Source organism: Strigops habroptila, unplaced genomic scaffold, assembly GCF_004027225.2.
Source record: "Strigops habroptila isolate Jane unplaced genomic scaffold, bStrHab1.2.pri NW_022045602.1_ctg1, whole genome shotgun sequence".
Classification (NCBI taxonomy): domain Eukaryota; kingdom Metazoa; phylum Chordata; class Aves; order Psittaciformes; family Psittacidae; genus Strigops; species Strigops habroptila.
In genome coordinates, this window is record NW_022651083.1 from 49294 (window position 1) to 66328 (window position 17035).

Here is a 17035-nt window from a genome sequence, read left to right on the forward strand (position 1 = left end):
GGGGGGAGGGGAGATGTGGGAGGCACCCATGGGTGGGGGATGGGGGGATGTGGATATAGGGTGCAGGATGTGGGGGTCCCCTGCCCCCCAAGTACCCCCCCCCCCCCCAGCAGGCAGATGGGAACCAACCAAGCCTTTATTCCGTAGCAATATGGGGTGCCCCATAGGGGGCTGTTGTGCCCTATGGCACCCCATAGGGTGTCGCTGTGCTCCAGGGGGGGGGGGGGGGTGAATGCACATAGAGGGGTTTGGTGCCCCATGGACGGGCTCAGGTGCCCATGGGGGGGTCAGGGCACCCCATAGGGTGTCATTGTGCCCCATAGGGTGTCATTGTGCCCCATGGGGGGGTCAGGGCACCCAATGGGGGGGGTCAGGGCACCCCATAGGAAGTCATTGTGCCCCATGGGGGGGGTCAGGGCACCCCACAGGAAGTCATTGTGCCCCATTGGGTGTCATTGTGCCCCATGGGGGGGTCAGGGCACCCAATGGGGGGGGTCAGGGCACCCCATAGGAAGTCATTGTGCCCCATGGGGGGGGGGTCAGGGCACCCAATGGGGGAGGTCAGGGCACCCCATAGGATGTCGCTGTGCCCCATGGGGGGTGCTGTGCCCCATAGGTGCCGCTGCACCCCATAGAGTACCATTGTGCCCCATAGGGTGCCGCTGTGCCCCATAGGTGCCGCTGTGCCCCATAGGAGGTGCTGTGCCCCATAGGTGCCGCTGTGCCCCATGGGTGCCGCTGTGCCCCATAGGGTGCCGCTGTGCCCCATAGGTGCCGCTGTGCCCCATAGGAGGTGCTGTGCCCCATGGGGGGTCAGGGCACCCCATAGGTGCCGCTGTGCCCCATGGAGGGGTCAGGGCACCCAATGGGGGGGGTCAGGGCACCCCATAGGAAGTCATTGTGCCCCATAGGGTGTCATTGTGCCCCATAGGGGGGTCAGGGCACCCAATAGGAAGTCATTGTGCCCCATGGGGGGGGGTCAGGGCACCCCATAGGATGTCGCTGTGCCCCATGGGGGGTGTCAGGACACCCCATAAGGTGTTGTTGTGCCCCATAGGGTGTCATCGTGCCCCATGGGGGAGTCAGGGCACCCCATAGGTGCCGCTGTGCCCCACGGGTGCCGCTGTGCCCCATGGGTGCCGCTGCTCCCCATAGGTGCCGCTGTGCCCCATAGGGGGCGCTGCGGGCTCAGGCGGGCCGGGGGCTGAAGAAGGGCAGCCCGCGGACGAAGGCGTCGAGGCGGGCGCGGAAGAGCTCACTCTGCACGGGCGCGCGGGGGGGGCACAGCGGGTTCTTCACCACCAGCTCCACGAACAGCTGCGGGGGGGGGGGGGGGGAGCGTCACTGCGGACACACACACACCCCCCCCCCCTCCCCGGGAACATGGATCCTCCCGGAGAGCCCGGGGAGAGCCCAGAGACCACAGAGACCCCATAGAGACCCCATAGCACCCACTGACACCCCATAGAGACCCCATAGCACCCACGGACACCCCACAGACACCCCATAGCACCCACGGACACCCCATAGAGACTCCAGAGACACCCCAGAGCACCCATAGAGACCCCATGGCACTCACAGACTCCCCATAGCACCCAAAGACACCCCATAGAATCCATAGATACCCCCATAACACCCATAGACATCCCCATAGCACCCGTAGAGACCCCATAGCACCCGTAGGCACCCATAGACAACCCACAGCACCCGTAAACACCCCACAGCACCCATAGACACCCCATAGACAACCCATAGCACCCGCAGACACCCCACAGACACCCCCATAGCACCCATAGAGACCCCATAGAGACCCCATAGAGATCCCATACACACCCCATAGACACCTCATAGCACCCATAGACACCCCCATACCACCCCATAGACACTCTATAGCACCCATAGACAACCCGTAGCACCCATAGCCACCCCATAGCCACCCCATAGCACCCACAGACACCCCATAGCCACCCCATAGCACCCACAGCCACCCCATAGCACCCATAAACACCCCATAGACATACCCATACCACCCACAGGTACCCCATAAACACCCTATAGCACCCATAAACACCCCCATAGCACCCATAGACACCCCATAGCACCCATAAACACCCCATACGCACCCTGTAGCACCCATAAACACCCCATAAACACCCCCAAAGCACACACAGACACCCCATAGACACCCCATAGCACCCATAGCCACCCCATAGCACCCATCTGTGGGCTCAGACTCCCAGTTTAGGTGTTTGGGGGGTGTTTCGGGTCCCATTTTCCCATTTTGGGGAGTTTCGAGGCGCCGTTTGCGGTGCCGGGGGGGTTTTGGGGGTCGCCCGTTCCCGTTTCGGGGTGTTTGGGGGTGTTTTTGGGGTGTTTTTGGGGTGTTTTTGGGGTGCGTTGGGCGCTCACGTTGCTGTAGATGTGCTGCAGGGCCTCGCGGGCGCTGCTCACGCTCAGGTCCGTGTTGAGCACCAGGCGCAGCCCGCTCGGGGTCTCGTAGTAATGGAGCCGGTACTTGCTGGTGTGGAAGGACACGAAGCCGTCCCGCCTGCGCGCTCAGGCTCACAACGGCCCCACAGCGACCCACAGCGACCCACACACCCCATAGAGACCCATAGAGACCCATAGGGACCCATAGGGACCCCACACACCCCATAGCGCAGCCGCTACTTGCTGGTGTGGAAGGACACGAAGCCGTCCCGCCTGCGCGCTCAGGCTCACAACGGCCCCACAGCGACCCACAGCGACCCATAGCGACCCATAGAGACCCATAGCGACCCATAGGGACCCCACACACCCCATAGAGACCCATAGAGACCCATACACCCCATAGGGACCCACCTAAACCCATCAGTATCCTCCTTATCCCAGGTCTTTCCCCCCATATCCCAGCCCTGGGGTTCCCCCCTCCACCCCCATTGGGCTTTATGGGGTCCCCCCAACCCCTCAGGGCCCCCCAGTTCCTGTGGGGCACCCCATAACCCAAGAGGATACATGTCCGTGGGGCTCATCTTGCCCACGAAGGAGCGGAGGGAGAACAACATCCCGAACATGAGCTTGAACTCCTGGCACAGGGACACGGGAGATGTGGGGCAGGGGGACACCCCACAGCCCGTCCCCCCCACCTCCTGCCCCCCAGATCCCCCTGCTCCCCCCTATATCCCATCTCTAGCCCCCTAGAACCAACCTTCAACCCCCCATAACCCCCTATATCCCCCCATAACCCCCTATATCCCCCCATAACCCCCTATATCCCCCCATATCCCACTTCCAGCCCCCCATATCCCACCTCCAGCTCCCCATAACCCACCTCCAGCCCCCCATATTCCACCCCCAATCCCCATATCCCACCTTCTGCGCCCCACATCCCCCTATATCCCCCCTCCAGGCCCCCATATCCCATCTCCAGCCCCACATATCCCCCCTCCAGCCCCCCATAACCCCCCATATTCCATCTCCAGCCCCCACAACCCCCCATATCCCCCTGTATCTCCCTATATCCCACCTCCAGGCCCCCATAACACCCCATAATCCCCTTCTGGACCCATATATGCCCCTTTATCCCCCTCCCAGCCCCACATATCCCCCATTATTGCCCTTGTAGTCCCACATATCCCCCTTTACCCCTCTTCCAGCCCCTTTATCCTGCTTCCAGCCCCACATATCCCCCTTTACCCCCCTCCCAGCCCCCTATATCCCCCTTTATTGCCCTTCCAGCCCCACATATTCCCCATTATCCCCCTCCCAGCCCCACGTATTCCCCTTTACCCCCCTTCCAGCCCCACATATTCCCCTTTATCCCCCTCCCAGCCCCACATATCCCCCTTTACTGCCCTTCTAGCCCCACATATCCCCCTTTATCCCCCTCCCAGCCCCACATATCCCCCTTTATTGCCCTTCCAGCCCCTTTATACCCCTTTATTGCCCTTCCGGCCCCACATATCCCCCTTTATCCCCCTTCCAGCCCCACATATCCCCCTTCCAGCCCCTTTATCCCCCTTTATTGCCCTTCCAGCCCCACATATCCCCCTTTACCCCCCTTCCAGCCCCACATCCCGGCTCCCGCCCCACACCCCGCACCTCCTCCTTGGGGATCCCGGCCTGGCGCCGCCGGTGCCACTCGCTGTAGTGGAGGCACGTCCCGGCCCGGTCGAAGATGTACAGGTTGTGAATGGTCATCTGGGGGGGGGGGGGGCAGAGAATGGGGGGGTCCGAAACCCCTCTGGGGGTCCCCATAGCCCCACATTGCCCCCCATTGCCCCCCATAGCCCCCCATTGCCCCCCATAGCCCCCCATTGCCCCCCATCGCCCCCCGCGGCCTCACCTCAGGCCGCCGCCGGTTCCGCCCTCATCCAGCATGGCGGCCGCGGCGGGAGGGGCGTGACCATGGCAACGAGGAGGCGTGGCCATGGTAACACAGGGGGGCGTGGTCAAGGCGGAGCGGAGGCGTGGTTATGGTAATGAGGGGGCGTGGTTAATGGGCTGGGGCGTGGTTATTGGGTTGGGGCGTGGTTAATGGGTTGGGGCGTGGTTATGGGGTTAGGGGCGTGGTTATGGGGTTGGGGGCGTGGTTATGGGTTGGGGGCGTGGCCAGAGCCGTGAGCGAGGGGCGGGAGCGCGGCAGCGCTTTTGGGGCGGAAAAGGGCGGTTTTGGGGTCCCGATGGGAAAGGGGGGGGACAAAAGACCCCCCCCACAGGCCCCCATGGCACCCTATAGCCCCCCCATTGTCCCCATGTCACCCATAGCCCCCCATGGCACCCTATAGCCCCCCATTGTCCCCATGTCCCCCTATAGCCCCCCATGTCCTCCTATAGCCCCCCATTGTCCCCATGTCACCCACAGCCCCCCATGGCACCCTATAGCCCCCCATTGTCCCCATGTCCTCCCCATGTCCCCCTATATCTCCCCATATCCCCCTGTACCCATATCCCCCGTAGCCCCCCATGTCCCCATTGTCCCCATATCCCCCCTGTCCCCCATATGCCCCTATTTCTCCCCATATCCCCCCTGTCCCCATATCCCTCCCATGTCCCCCTATAGCCCCCCATATCCCCCCCATGTCCCCCTATAGCCCCCCCATTTTTCCCATATCCCCCTAAGTCCCCCATAGCCCCCCATATTCCTATTGTCCCTCCATGTCCCCCATATCCCCCCATGTCCCCCATATCCCCATGGCCCCCCATGTCTCCATGTCCCCCCACATCTCCCCATAGCCCCCCACATCCAGCTCAGCTCTAAGGTGTTTATTGATGCAGATAAATAGTGGACATTTGTCACCGCCACCACCCACCGCCACCGCGGGGACACCGCCATGGGGCGCCCCACTCCCCTTGGGGGGACCCCTCGCCATGGAGGCACCCCATTGAGACCACCCTATGGGGATGTCCCCCAACGAAGCCACCCCATTGGTGCCATCTCCATTGAGGTCACCCCATTGGTACCACCCCATTGGACGTCCCTCTCTGAGGTCACCCCATTGGGGACACCCCACAGGGACGTCCCCCATTGGTGACATCTTCATTGAGGCCACCCCATTGGGGTCTATTGGTGACACCCCATAGGGACATCCCCATTGGGGCCACCCCATTGGGGCCACCCCATTGGACGTCCCCATTGAGGTCACCTCGTTGGGGCCACCCCATTGGTGCCATCTCCATTGCTGCCACCCCCCGGCCCCGCTCTAGCGCCCCCTGCTGGCCGGGCGGTGCGTGCCCCCCCTCCCCCCATTCTCCCCTTTAGTTGCCTCTTTGCGGGTGGGGGCGGGGCCAAGGCAAAAGGGGGCGGGGCTAAAGTGAGGAGGGGGCGGGGCCAAGGGGTGGGGGCGGGGCCAGTCAGTAGCAAACGCGGCCACGAAAGTGCAAACGGGGGGAGGGGCCGCGGCCGGGGGGGGGGGGAAGAGAGGGGGGAGGGGCTTGCACGAGGACGGGCCTTGCACAAGCGTCACCCTCGTGCAACGGGGAGGAGGAGCCTTGCACGAGGACCCCCCCCCCTTGTGCACGAGGAGGGTCCTTGCACAAGAAGGTCCTTGCACGAGGATGAGCCTTGCACAAGGATGATCCTTCCACGAGGAAGGTCCTTGCACAAGAAGGTCCTTGCACAAGGAGGGTCCTTGCACGAGGATGGGCCTTGCACAAAGATGATCCTTACACAAGAAGGTCCTTGCACAAGAAGGTCCTTGCACAAGGAACGTCCTTGCACAAGGATGGTCCTTGCACGAGGACGGCCCTTGCACAAGCGCGTCCCTCCTCCCTCGTGCAACAAGGAGGAGCAGCCTCGCACGAGGACGTGCTTTGCACGAGGCCCAGGCTGGGGGGGGGGGGGGGTGATGGGCGGGGTGTGTGTGTGTGTGTGTCCTTGCACGAGGATATGGGGGGGGGGGTGCGCGCGTTGCACGAGGACGTGGGGGGGGGGTGCATTGCATAAGGATGGGGCCTTGCACGAGGGGTGGGGGGGGTGGGGGGGGTCGGGGCCTTGCACGAGGGGCACGAGGACGCTGCTTCGGGCCTTGCACGAGGATTGACCCCCCCATAGGAAGACACGAGGCCTCGCACGCCCCTTGCACGGGGGGGGGGGGGGGGTGGAATGTCGCTGCCGTAAGGTGCTGGGGGGGGCGGGGGGGGCCTAAACTTGGGTGGGCCCAATAGTGGGGGAGGGGGGTCCCTTATAATGGGGGTCCTCATCCCCCCCCCCCCCTTTCTATGGGGCAGGACCCACAAGTCACCTCTAAGGGCCCCCCATCTCCTATGGGTCCTCCTATCTCCTATGGCCCCCCCCCCCCGTATTCTATGGGGCTCCCCACCCCTCTCTATGGGACAGGGACCCTTCTCTATGGGGCAGGGACCCCCAACTCACCTCTAGGGCCCCCTCACATGCTATGGGGCTCCCCACCCCATCTCTATGGGGAGGGAGCCCCCCATTTCTTATGGGTCCCCCCCACCCCCATTTATGGGGCAGGACCCTCCTCTATGGGGCAGGGACCCCCAACTCACCCCAAGGGCCCCCCCATCACCTATGGGGCCCCCTGCTCATTCTATGGGGCCCCCTCTATGGGGCAGGGCCCCCCCCTTCGTGTCCCCTCCCCCCGCTGTGGGGGAAGTGAAAGTGGGGGGCGGGGGGTGGGGGAGGGGCGGGCAGCGAGGGGGGGGGGAGGGGTGTGTCCCCCCCCTCCCTCCCCCCCCCCCGCCTCAGCAGAGCCAATGGTTGATCCTGGACCGGGTAAACCCCACCCCCACCGGGGGGCGGTGATGTCACGGTGACGTCACCCGGTGCCCGGGGGTCACCCAGCGCGTCACCCATTGCGTCACCCACCCACCCGGTGTCACCCCGTACCCCCTTGTCACCCATCACTTTGTCACCCTTTGTGTCACCCTTTGTGTCACCCATCCACCTGGTGTCACCCAGTACCCCTTTGTCACCCTTTACGTCACCCTTTGTGTCACCCAATCCCCTCTTGTCACCCCCCTTTATGTCCCCCACCCACCTGGTGTCACCCAATACCCCTTTGTCACCCATTGCATCACCCACTGTGTCCCCCATCCACCTGGTGTCACTTAATACTCTCTTGTCACCCTTTATGTCACCCTTTGTGTCACCCATTGCATCACCCATAGTGTCCCCCATCCACCTGGTGTCACCCAATACCCTCTTGTCACCCTTTATGTCCCCCACCCACCTGGTGTCACCCGGTACCCCCTTGTCACCCATTGCGTCACCCTTTATGTCACCCCTTGTGTCACCCATTGCGTCCCCCATCCACCTGGTGTCACCCGGTACCCCCTTGTCACCCATTGCGTCACCCTTTATGTCACCCCTTGTGTCACCCCTTGTGTCACCCATTGCGTCCCCCATCCACCTGGTGTCACCCAGTACCCCCTTGTCAGCCTTTATGTCACCCTTTATGTCACCCATTGTGTCACCCATAGCGTCACCCCTTATGTCACCCACCCACCTGGTGTCACCCAATACCCCTTTGTCACCCTTTATGTCACCCATTGCACCACCCACCCCCCTGTTCTCTGCAGCCACCCCTTTATCACCCATCCCCACATCCCCCCCACCCCCCCCCACCGCCTGCCCCCCACCCATGGGTCCGGGCCCCCCATCACCCTCCTCCTCTTCCTCCTCCTCCTCCTCCTCCTCCTCCTCCTCCTCCTCCGCCTGATGCCTCTTGACGTGGCGGCTGAGCGCGGCGGCCGTCCTGCACACCTTCACGCAGCGGCTACAGGCGAAGCGCAGCGCCGGCCGGCGCCCCACACGCGCCGGGGGGTGCCCCACACGCGCCGGGGGGCGCCCCACACCCGCCGCCGCCCCTTCGCCGCCCCCCACAACCTCCGCGTGTCCCCGCTGGTGCCGCCGCAGCTTCCGCAGCGCCGCGAAGCTCTTCCCGCACACCCCGCACGGGTGCTGCCACCCCCGGCGCCACGCCGGGCCCTTGGCGGCGCCGCTTACGGGGCCGGCTTCGCCACCGCCGCCGTCATCGTCGTCCCCCCCTCTCGCCGCCGCCGCCTTCCGCTTGGCTTTGGGGCTGCAGCACCACAAGCGCTCCTCAGCCCCGCGGCGGTGGGTGCCGGCGCCCGGCGCCGGGGGGTGCAGGTGGGTCTCGGCGATGCTGCGCTTCACCACGGCCTCTTGGCCGATGCGCACCGTGATCTGGCACAGCCCCCCCAGCGGCCCGGCGCACGCCGCCGGTTTGGCCACGTAGGTCATGGTGCGGGTGCCCCCACCCGGCGGCGCCTCTTGGGGTGCTGCCGGTGGTGGTGGTACCGGTGGTGGTGGCGCCGCGGCCGCCATCGCCTGCGCCTCGATGTACTCCTTGAGCACTTGCTTCTTGATGGGCGGCACCACCGCGGCGCGGCCGTGGGTGCCGCCGGGCGCCGCGGCGCCGTGCACGATGACGGATGGAGGTCGCCCATAGGTGACCACCGGGGTGGGATCCGGTGGCGGCACCGGCGGTGCCAACGCCGGCCCCACGGCGTTTGCCGGCATGAGGAAGCCATGAGGGAGCCCTTCTTGGCTATAGGTCTTGTAGGGCCTCTTGTGCGCCCGCATGGGCAACAAGCGGTAGAGCTTCAAGGCGTTGAGCTTGGGCCGGTACCCGCCGTTGGGGGTCTTTTCGGAGGAGATCAAGGCCGGGTTGATGCCGTGCGAGGTCTTTTGGTGCGTCTTGAGGTTGTAGTAGGTGACGAAGGTGTCCCAGCAGAAGACGCACTGGTAACGGCGCTCGCCCGTGTGCCAAACCTCGTGCTTGGTGCGGTACTCGGCCAAGGCGAAGACCTTGTCGCAGTAGCGGCACGGGTAGGAGCGGCGCCACGAGTGCACGTTGGAGTGCCGCTTCAGGCTCGACAGCGTCATGTAGGAGCGGTGGCACGTCCCGCACACGTACACCACGTGCCCGTCCACCACCTTCACCACCGCGTCCTGCTCCGGCGCCAGCTCCAGCGCCCGGTGCCGCAGCAAAAGGGCTTTTTTGCCCGGTTTCGGAGGGGTTACGGGGGTGGTTGTGGGGCTGGGAGCGCTCGGGGGGGTGCTGGTGGGTATCGTGGTGGTGGTGGTGGGGGTCGTGGTGTTGGTACTGGTCACCATGGGGGTGTTCTTGGTTGTGGTGAGGGGGTTATGGGGTGGTGGGGTGGTGTTGGTTGTCATTGGGGTGGTGTTGGTCGCCATTGGGGCGGTGTTGGCCATCATTGGGGTGGTGTTGGTTGTCATTGGGGTGGTGTTGGTTGTCATTGGGGCGGTGTTGGTCATCGCACTGGTGTCACCGGTGGTGGTGGCCATCACGGTGGTGGTCACGGTGCTATTGCCCACCAGGGTGCTGTTGGTGCTGGCCAGGGGGCTGTTGGCCATCATGGGGTCCGGGCTAGTGACCATCGTGGTGGTGGTGGTGGCCATGGGGCTACTGCCCATTGTGGTGCCATTGGTGGTGGCCACGGGGCTACTGCTCGTCATGGTCTTGGTGCTGTCCATGGGGCTACTGCCCATCATGGTGGTGACCATGGGGCTACCACTCATCATGGTGCCATTGGTTGTGTCCATGGGGCTACTGCCCATTGTGGTGCCATTGGTGGTGGCCATGGGGCTACTGCTTGTCATGGTCTTGGTGGTGGCCATAGGGCTACCACCCATCATGGTCTTGGTGCTGTCCATGAGGCTCGCACCCATCCCAGTGCCATTGGTGCTGTCCATGGTGCTACCACCCATCGTAGTCTTGGTGGTCTCCATGGGGCTACCACTCATCATGGTGCCATTGGTGGTGGCCATGGGGCTCGCACCCATCATGGTCTTGGTGGCCTCCATGGTGCTACCACCCATCATGGTGCCATTGGCGCTGTCCATGGTGCTACCCCCCATCATGGTCTTGGTGGTCTCCATGGGGCTACCCCCCATCATGTTACCATTGGCGCTGTCCATGGGGCTCGCACTGGCGCTGTCCATGGTGCCGTTGGCATTGGCGGTGCCGGTGGCGCCGTCGCGCTGCCCGTCCCTGCAGAGCACCTCGTGCGTCTGGAGCCTCTTGACGTGGATGAAGCTCTTGCCGCAGTGGCGGCAGCCCAGGCCCCGGCGGCCCCGGTGCAGCTTCATGTGGAACGTCAGCGCCGGCGCCGAGGCGAAGCCGCGGCCGCACAACCCGCAGCAAAGGGGCGGCGGCGCCGGCGCCGCCAACGACGACGGTGGCGTCAATGGGGCCGGTGGCGTCAACGGCAACGGGGCCAGGGGCGATGACGATGGGGTCAATGGTGGCGACGCCGCCGATGTCGATGCCAGCGGCGTCAGTGGTGTCAGGGATGATGATGATGGTGTCAGCGGTGCCAGCGATGGGGACGTTGGTGCCAACGATGCTGCTGCTGCTGCCAGCGGTGCCAATGATGCTGCTGCTGCTGCCAATGGTGCCAGCGGTGAGGATGAGGATGCCAACGATGGTGATGATGCCAGTGGTGATGACGATGATGCCAATGGTGCCAATGGTGACGACGATGATGCCAACGGTGTCAATGGTGCCAACGATGCTGCTGATGTCAATGCCAACGGTGTCAATGGTGCCAACGATGATGGTGTCAATGGCTCCAATGACGATGACACTGATGCCAATGGTGCCAACGATGGAGACATTGATGCCAACGCTGCCAACGATGATGATGTTGATGCCAATGGTTCCAATGACATTGATGCCAATGAAGACGATGACGATGACGTTGATGCCAATGGTGCCAATGATGGCGACGTTGATGCCAACGATTGTGACGTTGATGCCAATGGTTCCAATGACGATGACGTTGATGGCAATGGTGCCAACGATGGCAACGTTGATGCCAACGATGCTGACGTTGATACCAATGGTTCCAATGACGATGCTGTTGATGCCAATGGTGCCAACGACGATGATGTTGATGCCAACGATTGTGACGTTGATGCCAATGGTTCCAATGACGATGATGTTGATGCCAACGGTGCCAACGATGATGACGTTGATGCCAACGGTTCCAATGACGTTGACGCCACCGATGACGACGTTGATGCCAATGACGTTGCCGCCGCCGCCCCCTGCTCACCCCCTCTCCCCCCACACCTCAAATCCACCGGCCCCCCCCCATCCGTGCCCCCCGCTGCCCCCCACTCCGCCCCCTTGGGCGCCTCCATGGCCAAGCCCTGCAGGCGGGAGATGCCCAAGCGGCGGCCCAGGGCGCCCAGCTCGCGGGCGGCCGCCGCGTTGGCCACGGCCAGGCGGGAGCTGTAGATGAAGTTGAGGAGGGTGGAGAAGGCGCCGGCGCGGACCCCCGGCAGCTCCAGGACGTGGGGCGGGGGGGGGGGGGGGGGCCTTGGCCAGGGCCCGTTGGAAGAAGGGGCTGGAGGCGGCCAAGACGTTGCGGTGGGCGCGGAACGGGGTGTCCTGCGCGATGATGGTCACGTCGCAGAACTGGCCCCGCAGCCGCTGCTCGTTCAGCGCCAGCAGCAGCGCCCGGCCCGGCCACGGCTCACGCAGCTCCAGCGCCGCGCTCATCACCTCGCGGGGGCGCTGCGGGGACACGGGGGCACGTGTGGGGCAGGGTGTGGGGCGGGGTGTGGGGCTGCGGGTGCTCTATGGGGTGGGATGTGGGGCTGGGTGTGGGGCGGGATGTGGGGCTGAGGGTGCTCTATAGGAGTGGATGTGGGGCTGGGCCTGATCTATGGGGCAGGATGTGGGGCTGGGGGTGCTCTATGGGGTGGGATGTGGGGCTGATCTATGGGGCGGCATGTGGGGCTGGGGGTGCTCTATAGGAGTGGATGTGGGGCTGGGCCTGATCTATGGGGCAGGATGTGGGGCTGGGGGTGCTCTATGGGGCGGGATGTGGGGCTGGGGGTGCTCTATGGAGCGGGATGTGGGGCTGGGGCTGTTCTATGGAGCGGGATGTGGGGCTGGGGGTGCTCTATGGGGCGGGATGTGGGGCTGGGGCTGTTTTGTGGTGCTGGGGCTGTTCTGTGGGGCTGTCCTGTGGGGCTGTCCCGTGGGGCTGGGTCTGTTCTATGGGGCGGGATGTGGGGCTGGGGGTGTTCTATGGGGCGGGGTGTGGGGCTGGGGGTGCTCTATGGGAGTGGATGTGGGGCTGGGCCTGCTCTATGGGGCGGGATGTGGGGCTGGGTGCACCCAATGGGCTCACGCAGCTCCAGCGCCGCGCTCATCACCTCGCGGGGGCGCTGCGGGGACACGGGGGCACGTGTGGGGCAGGGTGTGGGGCGGGGTGTGGGGCTGGGGGTGCTCTATGGGGCAGGATGTGGGGCTGGGTGCACCCAGTGGGCTCACGCAGCTCCAGCACCACGCTCATCACCTCGCGGGGGCGCTGCGGGGACACGGGGGAGGATGTGGGGCGGGGTGTGGGGCTGGGGGTGCTCTATGGGGCTGGGGCTGGTCTATGGGGCAGGATGTGGGGCTGGGGGTGCTCTGTGGGGCGGGATGTGGGGCTGGGTGCACCCAATGGGCTCACGCAGCTCCAGCGCCGCGCTCATCACCTCACGGGGGCGCTGCAGGGACACAGGGGAGGATGTGGGGCAGGATGTGGGGCTGGGGGTGCTCTATGGGGTGGGATGTGGGGCTGATCTATGGGGCGGGATGTGGGGCTGGGGGTGCTCTATAGGAGTGGATGTGGGGCTGGGCCTGATCTATGGGGCAGGATGTGGGGCTGGGGGTGCTCTATGGGGTGGGATGTGGGGCTGATCTATGGGGCGGGATGTGGGGCTGGGGGTGCTCTATGGGAGTGGATGTGGGGCTGGGCCTGATCTATGGGGCAGGATGTGGGGCTGGGGGTGCTCTATGGGGTGGGATGTGGGGCTGATCTATGGGGCGGGATGTGGGGCTGGGGGTGCTCTATAGGAGTGGATGTGGGGCTGGGCCTGATCTATGGGGCAGGATGTGGGGCTGGGGGTGCTCTATGGGGCGGGATGTGGGGCTGGGGGTGCTCTATGGGAGTGGATGTGGGGCTGGGGGTGCTCTATGGAGCGGGATGTGGGGCTGGGGCTGTTCTATGGAGCGGGATGTGGGGCTGGGGGTGCTCTATGGGGCGGGAGGTGGGGCTGGGGCTGTTTTGTGGTGCTGGGGCTGTTCTGTGGGGCTGTCCTGTGGGGCTGTCCCGTGGGGCTGGGTCCGTTCTATGGGGCGGGATGTGGGGCTGGGGGTGTTCTATGGGGCGGGGTGTGGGGCTGGGGGTGCTCTATGGGAGTGGATGTGGGGCTGGGCCTGCTCTATGGGGCGGGATGTGGGGCTGGGTGCACCCAATGGGCTCACGCAGCTCCAGCGCCGTGCTCATCACCTCACGGGGGCGCTGCGGGGACACGGGGGGCAGCTGTGGGGCTGGTCTATGGGGCAGGGTGTGGGGCTAGTTGTGCTCTGTGGGGAGGATGTGGGGCTGGGGGTGCTCTATGGGGCGGGATGTGAGGCTGGGGGTGCTCTATCATGGGGCAGGCTGGTAGGGGCTGTGGGGCTGGCTACTATGGGCTGCAGTGGGGCTGGGGCTGCTCTATGGGGTGGTGTGGGGGGGGCTTGGGGCTGATTGGGTGGAAGTGGGGAGTGGATGTGGGGCTGGGGCTGATCTATGGGGCAGGATGTGCGGCTGGGGGTGCTCTATGGGACTAGATGTGGGGCTGGGGTGGGCTGGCTCAAGTGTGGGGCGGCATGTGGGGGCTGGGGTGCTCTGTGGTGGGCTGGCTTATGGGGCTAGGTTCATTCTATGGGGCTGGATGGGGACCTCGGTGTGCTCTATAGAGGTGGATGAGGACATGGATCCACTCAATAGGGTCAATGGGGCACTTCTATGGGGCTGGACAAGGAGCTGGGTCTGTTCCATGGGGCTGGATGTGGGTCTGTGGGGCCTCTGTGGGGGTGGATGGGAGCTGGGTCCACTCAACTGGGTCAATTGGGCACTTCCATGGGGCTGGATGTGGGGTTGGGTCTGTTCTATAGAGGTGGATGGAGACACGGATCTGTTCTATGGGGCTGGATGTGGGGCTGGGTCTCTTCTATGGGGCTGGATGGAAACCCGGGTCTGTTCTATAGACGTGGATGGACACCTGGGTTCATTCTATGGGGCTGGATGTGGGGTTGGGTCCCTTCTATGGGGCTGGATGTGGAGCTGGGTCTGTTCTATGGGGCTGGATGTGGGGCTGGGTCTGCTCTATGGGGTCAGTTGGGCACCTGAGTCCACTCTATGGGGCTGGACGGAGACTTGGGTCCCACCTATGGGGTGCGTGCGGGTCCCTACGGCCCAGCCAGCCCCACTGCACGTGGCTCCCCCAGCCCCACACTTTAGGGCTTCCTCAGCCCCATAGATTGGGGTCTCCCAGCCCCACATATCCCCCTCCCTCAGCCCCACATATCCCCCCCCAGCCCCATAGATTGGGCTCCCCCAGCCCCACACATCCACTGCCCCCCCCCCCGGCAACCTGCTGCCCCCCCCACCAGGAGCCATTTTGTGTCGGGGCCTCCTCAGCCGGAGGCTCAAAATGGCCGCAGGAGCCGCCGCGGCTGCACCCGCCGTGCCCCATAGAGACCCATAGAGACCCACAGAGACCCATAGAGTGACCCATAGAGACCCATAGGGACCCATACAGACCCATAGGGACCCATAGGGACCCATAGAGAGACCCACAGAGACCCATAGAGTGACCCATAGAGACCCATAGGGACCCATACAGACCCATAGGGACCCATACAGACCCATAGAGAGACCCACAGAGACACACAGAGACTCATAGAGACCCATAGAGTGACCCATAGAGACCCATAGGGACCCATAGAGTGATCCATAGAGACCCACAGAGACCCCTAGAGTGACCCATAAAGACCCATAGAGTGACCCACAGTGCCCCATAGAGAGACCCATAGACACCCATAGAGTGACCCACAGAGACCCATAGGGACCCATAGGGACCCATAGAGACCCCATTGGGACCCATAGAGTAACCCATAGAGAGCCATAGAGACCCCATAGGGACCCATAGAGACACACATGGACCCATAGGGATCCCATAGAGACCCATAGGGACCCCATTGGGACCCATAGAGTAACCCATAGAGAGCCATAGAGACCCCATAGGGACCCACAGAGTGACCCATAGACACATACAGAGACCCATAGCGACCTATACAAACCCATAGAGTGACCCACAGTGACCCCATAGAGACCCCATAGAGAGCTATAGAGACCCCATAGAGACCCATAGAGTGACCCCTAGAGACCCCATAAAGAACCATAGAGTGACCCATAGAGACCCATAGAGTGACCCACAGAGACCCAGAGTGATGCACATTGACCCACAGAGTGACCTCCAGTGACCCATAGAGACCCCATAGACACACATAGAAACCTATAGAGACCCCTAAAGTGACCCATAGAGGCCCATAGAGTGACCCACAGTGACCCATAGAGACCCCATAGAGACCTATAGACACACAGAGTGCCCCATAGAGACCCACAGAGACTCATAGAGTGACCCCCAGAGATACCACAGAGACCTATAGACACCCCCACAGACCCACAGTGACCCACAGAGACCTATAGAGACCCATAGCCAGACCCACAGTGACCCGCACCATCACCCCACGGCGCTATGGGGCAGCCCCACACGTGCCCCCCCACCTGTGCGCTGAGGCCTCATGGACGGGGTGTTGCTGCTCCGGCGGTGCTGAACGGGGGGGTCACAACCTGGGGGGGGGGGGTGACGTCACAGCGCGCCCCGTGACATCACCGTGACGTCACCGCCGGGGGGCGCTGTTGGACAGTCGGGGGCGGGGGGGGGGGACACAACTTGACGCAGCAGCTACAGGCGGAGGGAAACACCCCCCCCATGGGCAACACCCCCCAACAACGACACCCCCAACAACACCCCATAACAACAACACTCCCCATAACTACACCCCATAACAAGAACACCCCCAACAACACCCCATAGCAATGACACCCCATAACTACACCCCCCAACAACACACCCCAACAATGACACCCCATAACAACACCCCCCATAACTACACCCCATAACAAGAACACCCCATCACAACACCCCCATCACGACACCCCATAACAACACCCCCCAACAAAACCCCCCATAACAACACCCCATAGCAACGACACCCCATAACTACACCCCCATAACAACAACAGCCCCCAACAACACCCCATAACAAGAACATCCCATAACAACACCCCCCAACACCCGCCAACACCACCCCATCACAACACCCCATAACTACACCCCATAACAACACCCTATCACAACAACACCCCCAACAACACCCCCCATAACAACAACCCATAGCAATGACACCCCATACCTACACCCCCCGTAACAACAACACCCCCCAACAACACCCCATCACAACACCCCATAACAAGAACATCCCATAACAACGACAACCCCCCAACGCCCGCCAACAACACCCCATCACAACAACACCCCATAACGACACCCCACAACTACACCCTGTAACAACACCCTATCACAACACCCCCACCAACACCCCCCATAACAGCAACACCTCATAGAAATGACACCCCATAACTACACCCCCCA

The 17035-nt window shown here is 63.5% G+C and overlaps 2 protein-coding genes and 1 long non-coding RNA gene across 3 annotated transcripts; all 3 read right to left on the minus strand.

Moving 5' to 3' along the window:
• Nucleotides 1-561: 561 nt before the first annotated feature.
• On the minus strand, nt 562-4427 carry TRAPPC1 (trafficking protein particle complex 1). The gene is made up of 5 exons (XM_030474539.1): nt 4325-4427; nt 4081-4179; nt 2995-3065; nt 2410-2548; nt 562-1317 (listed from the first exon to the last, which is right to left on the minus strand). The coding sequence occupies exons 2-5, from the start codon at nt 4177-4179 to the stop codon at nt 1189-1191; spliced, it is 438 nt and encodes a 145-aa protein (XP_030330399.1). The 5' UTR covers nt 4325-4427; the 3' UTR covers nt 562-1188.
• Nucleotides 1419-1976, minus strand: LOC115603024. The gene is made up of 3 exons (XR_003989745.1): nt 1876-1976; nt 1535-1574; nt 1419-1454 (listed from the first exon to the last, which is right to left on the minus strand). It is a non-coding gene; the product is annotated as an uncharacterized LOC115603024 (long non-coding RNA).
• An 802-nt stretch (nt 4428-5229) lies between the features above and the next one.
• Nucleotides 5230-16255, minus strand: ZBTB4 (zinc finger and BTB domain containing 4). The gene is given in 3 exon segments (XM_030474541.1): nt 5230-11819; nt 11821-12011; nt 16105-16255. Coding segments are annotated over 2 exon segments (4950 nt in total). The 5' UTR covers nt 11997-12011; nt 16105-16255; the 3' UTR covers nt 5230-7045.
• Between the last annotated feature and the right edge of the window lie 780 nt (nt 16256-17035).

Excerpts from the sequence above, each read along its gene's own strand:
- TRAPPC1 (XM_030474539.1), bottom strand. The coding sequence starts at position 4,179 with ATGACCATTCACAACCTGTACATCTTCGACCGGGCCGGGACGTGCCTC. Across the intron at positions 3,066-4,080 it reads CCGGGATCCCCAAGGAGGAG|GAGTTCAAGCTCATGTTCGG; the intron begins GTGCGGGGTGTG and ends TCCCTGTGCCAG. Across the intron at positions 1,318-2,409 it reads TGCAGCACATCTACAGCAAC|CTGTTCGTGGAGCTGGTGGT; the intron begins GTGAGCGCCCAA and ends CCCCCCCCGCAG.